At 36.4% G+C, this 4,973-nt stretch overlaps 1 protein-coding gene across 1 annotated transcript in view; it reads left to right on the plus strand.

The window, feature by feature from the left end:
• The window catches only part of TTC6 (tetratricopeptide repeat domain 6), a 68,508-nt gene extending 64,337 nt beyond the window's left edge, over positions 1–4,171 (plus strand). Inside the window, 3 exon segments of the mRNA XM_019616123.2 lie at positions 1,791–1,878; positions 1,881–2,015; positions 3,973–4,171. Coding sequence (XP_019471668.1) covers positions 1,791–1,878; positions 1,881–2,015; positions 3,973–4,109 — 360 coding nt within the window. The 3' untranslated portion in view covers positions 4,110–4,171.
• Positions 4,172–4,973: the final 802 nt, after the last annotated feature.

Below are 4,973 nucleotides of genomic sequence, written 5' to 3' on the forward strand. Positions count from 1 at the left end.
TTATTTGACTTATCTTTGTACCTACAGTATTTATTAATGTCTTCTAGTATGCTGAAGTTGAAACTTTTTTACATTTTTTTTTTTATGATCCTCTAACAGGAGATTAATTACACTGTAGTAATTAGTAATAAGTAATTGCCCTACTACTATTTATTGCAGCATTGATACGAATTGAGATTCATGACAGTTAAGATACTCATCACAAAAATTTGTAATGGAGCATGGTACCAAAATCTCACTGATGTTAAGTAACCTCCCTCAAGCCTAATTGCTGTGTGTTAAATAATTTGCCCAGATTCACCATAACACCATTAGGAGGAAAGTAAAGAGAATCTTCTGCTGATGAGCTTTGGTCAAGAAGTTGGACTTTACATCTGTTACTACAGTAACTTAAGAAGTTTAAATCACCTAATTCTGCTAAAATACAGTATGCATCTTCCAAATACAGAGGAAATATTTAAATTCCTCTTGAGAGTATTCAAAACTTGAAGGCAAGAACCATTTATTTTTCTCTCTGTGAGGAGGGTCCTTACACTGATATTTTTTTTTTTTTTCCTTCTGGCTTCCTGTCATGCTGCTTATCACATTTCATGGGCAAAATCAGGCTTTTGATTAGAACATTATAGTCCAGCAGCTGTAGGAATGCAGAACCAGTAAAGATGCTTCAGCACTTCTGATCAACTTGAATTAATCCCCTACTAGAACTGCATCTGTAAACACTTCAGCTTGTAATTCACATGTTGAGAAATTCATCATGTATAGCACAGATTTGGCATATAGTTTGAAGTTGAGATTGTACTTCATACAGCACAAGAAATCAATGATGTCAGAAAGCAATTTAATGTTCCTGTTTGTTTCTCTGAGTTAGAAACCCTGTTGCTCAGTCAACAGAATTAGTCAGACTTGGATCATAAATTCCTTAAGACTACAAGGCCAGTGTCCTGCATGTGGCTTCTCCTGTGATCTTGTACTCTCTTTTTATCTGCATCTAGAATCATTCACCAAGACTGATCTTGGAAGAGTTGTTTTTAATCTTTCCTATATTTCTGTGATTCCTTACTCTGTCTCCCAGAAGCTGTTTCTTTATGGAGAAACAAGGAATTGGACTATAAACTTTGTATGTTAATCCAAACTGTCTCTAGTGTGTGGTTCATTTCTTCTGTGCTATACTTACAATTTAGTGAAGCCAGCTGTTCCTTTTTCAGAACTCTGTCTAGGTGGCTATTGACCCCATGTTGGATGTTGTGGGTTAACTCTGATAGGCAGCTAAGCTCCATGTAGCCATTCACTCTGTCCCTACCAGTGTGATGGGGAAGAGAACTGAAAGGGTTAAAGTGAGAAAACTAGTGAGTTGAGATAAAGACAGTTTAATATGTAAACCAAAGGCTGTGTGTACAAGCAAAGCAAAACAAGGAATTCATTCACTTCTTCCCATTAGCATGCATATATTTAACCGTTTTCAGGAAAACAGGGCTTCATTGTACATTGACAAGACAGACACCATCAGTTTAAATTTATCTCCTCCCTAATTCTTGCTCCCAGATTTTGACGAGCTCAATGTTGTATAGAATCATTAAGGTTGGAAAAGACCACTAAGAGCATCTAGTCAACTCATCACCATCATGCCAACCATGGTGTGGAATATCACTTTGATCAGTTAGGGCCAGCTGTTCTGGCCATGTGGATGCTGTGTGTGCCTCTCTTCTATGTGCAAATAATGCTAAACAGAATGTTAAAATTTGAAGAATGTTTATTCAGTCTATTTTATCTCCAATTCATGTTTTTTATAGGCTTATTGCTATTACTCAGAGGTACTAAAGCTTGAACCAAGAAATGAATCTGCTATCATGAATCGTGCTGTTACAAATACAATATTAAAAATTTTGAAGAGGCAAAAGAAGACTTTGAGAAGGCAGTTTGCCTCTGTCCATTCTCTGCAGCAGTGTATTTTAACAGGGCAAATTTCTATAATGCATTAAAGCAGTATGAACTAGCTGAGAAAGACATTTCAACAGGTAATCTTTTTACCTACTGTATAGTAGCATACTAAACATTATGTTAGGCAACTTGGTTTTATTTCATAACTCAGCAACTGTGTATGTATTTTTGCTAATACTTTCGATCTACTTTGATCAGATATTGTGATGTGACTAGAAAGAGGAAGATTGATTAATTTCAGACTTTCTTCCAATCTTATAACTGAAAGAATTATGTAGATTAGAAGGAAAAGCTGTTTCATATTGTGTCATAGCAGCTGAATCTGTTCGGAACCCTGTTCTAAACAAAATTGCTGAAAGAAGTGCAGGAAAATACTGTACATGCCAAAATTTTTGTATGTGATGAGGAATCTAGGTGACATGAACAAGGGTTTCATGTAGCTTATTTCATGTATTGGCAAGAAATTTAGTGTATGCTTATCCTGGAACAAGTTTTGAAATGGTATTAGTCTTCCATAAGATTTTGTGGGAGAATAGCATGGTTTGTAGAGAAGAGGAACTGAATCAAGTTTTTATCAAGATCCAGCACTTGGGTTGGGGCAATTTCAAGCACAGATACAGGTTAGGTGGAGAATGGCTTGAGAACAGCCCTGAGAAGAAGGATATCTGGGAGGTGCTGGTTGATGAAAGATTCAATGTAAAACGGCAATGTGCGCTTGCAGCCCCGAAGGCCAACTGTACCCTGGGTTGCATCGAGAGAAGCGTGACCAGCAGGTTGAGGGAGGTGATTCTGCCCCTCTACTCTGCACTTGTGAGACCCCACCTTAGTTCAGTTCTGGGGGCCCCAACAGAAGGAGGACATAGAGATGTTGAAGCAGATCCAGAAGAAAGCCATGAAAATGATCAGAGGGCTGGAGGACCTCCCCTTGGAGAGAGGTTCAGACTGGAGAAGAGACGGCTCCCAGGGGACCTTTATGGTGGCCTTGCAGTACCTGAAGGGGGCTTACAGGAAAGCTGAGGAGGGACTTCTTATAAGGTCATGTCGTGACAGGACAAGGGGAAATAGTTTTAAACTGGAAGAGGGTAGATTTAGACTAGATATTAGGAAGAAGTTCTTTATGTGAAGGTGGTGAGACACTGGAACTCAAATCATTCTATGATTTTTATGTTGATCTTTGTAAAATAGAAACGTTTTGCTTAGGTTCAGAACAGCTGAACCATATTACACCCTTGCTACTGCTATCCTTGGTACTAACCAGAGATCCAGCAACTCTGGACACACAGGCCACTTCTTCCATGAAACTAAAGCTATATTTAGTTTGTATTAATTTTATGGAACAAAATTTAGTAATAGACTTTAATTTGACAACATTTGTTTGCACAAATAGTGAACTTTCCAGAAAGAATAATTCCAAGCTGTAGATTTTCTTTTTGAAAAATTAGCTATTTTTACAGCAAGATTTATCAAAATTATCTTGGTTTTTGTGACTAATAATTATTACATCTTGGCTTTAATGACTATTCCATAGTGTTTTGATAATGAAAATTGACTAGACTACTAATTTTCTCTCTAAAGCAGAATTTTAAAACAGCAGATGAAACTTCCCATCAATTTCCAAAGTATTTCTTATATAAAAAAGAAACTGAGTAGGATATTGGGTTCCTTGCTATGTTGTAAAATGTGGATGGTGAGAGTGTTTCCTCTTAGATTTTGCTCATTTTACAAAGGACAGCATAGTTTCTGCTGTTGGGGCAGTGTTGAAGGTGAGATGTATAAATTGTATCAAAAAGAAAATAAAATCTAAGAAATAAGTGTTGTGACAAAGTTGCCTACCTTTTCATGAAACATTGGTACAAGTAATGTTTTCTCTTATGAAAACATGCTTGGAGAAGAATCAGAACACAGACAAACTTTTTGACAATGCTTTTTTGCCTGCATTAGCAGGGGGTTGGACTCAACGATCTCTGAGGTCCCTTCCAACCCCTGCAATTCTGTGATTTTCTTTACCTAACATTCTATTTCTGATTTTTACAGCATTGTCAATTCAGCCTAATGATGCCATGATGTACAGACTTAGAGCTGATATTCGTGCTAAATTGGGTTTCAGTAGAGAAGCTGTAGAAGACTACAAGAAAGCAATCAGCATACAAGAACAGACTGATGACATGTGAAAAGATACTGGTTCTATTTACACATCTCTCACACTTTAATTAAAAGTCCTATGTGCAAGAAATATCTTTATCTTAATATATTTTATACACATTGTATTTTCCTAACTAATATAACTACTTTGTTTCAGCTCTGAACTAGCCAGAGTTATGAAAACAGAATACCATATTTTAATTGTTATGAGTTATAAATTGTTCTTTATTTCTTAGTGGTTGAAAAAACATTGAATTGTTTGGTAAATGAAAGTAGTAGTAATTATAAACAAAAAGCTTGAAATTCTGGTGACAGAAGGATGAGAGATATATGCTACCAACCGGTATAAATGCTTACAGTGATGGTGGTTATATGTTGCCTGGACCATCTAAGAAGTAATAGTTTTAAGGTTGATGGCTATCAAATGCTGGTAACTGCTAACTAGGTCTCACTTTTTACCTTATTGTCCTTCTACACCTCTTCATAATATTCCCTGTTCCCTGCCACAGGCAGTGGCCAGTGTGCAACATAAGCTGTTGTGGTGCATGAGAACTACTCCAAGAACTTGAATTTGAGAGGAAAGTGTAATTCATCCTGAGAGCAAATCTTGAAGTCACGTTCTTCTGTGTAAATGTGTTACAATGTATCAGCTTTGAAGACGAATATAAAAAGCCAGAGTGATACACTATGGGTTTTATTCTAAATTTATAGTTCTATAATATCTAAATATGAAGATATCAGTATGAATCAATATGATCAACATTAAAAAAAAAAACTGTCAGGTTCTACTCACATACTAAATTAAACTCCCCAGTTTTGGCATATTATGGAGAAGACAGCGAAAGGATGGAGCTAAATAGTTGTCTTTGCCTTAGAAAAGTAAAGAATTGACT

The sequence above is a fragment of the Meleagris gallopavo genome, chromosome 5 (assembly GCF_000146605.3).
Source record: "Meleagris gallopavo isolate NT-WF06-2002-E0010 breed Aviagen turkey brand Nicholas breeding stock chromosome 5, Turkey_5.1, whole genome shotgun sequence".
NCBI lineage: Eukaryota > Metazoa > Chordata > Aves > Galliformes > Phasianidae > Meleagris > Meleagris gallopavo.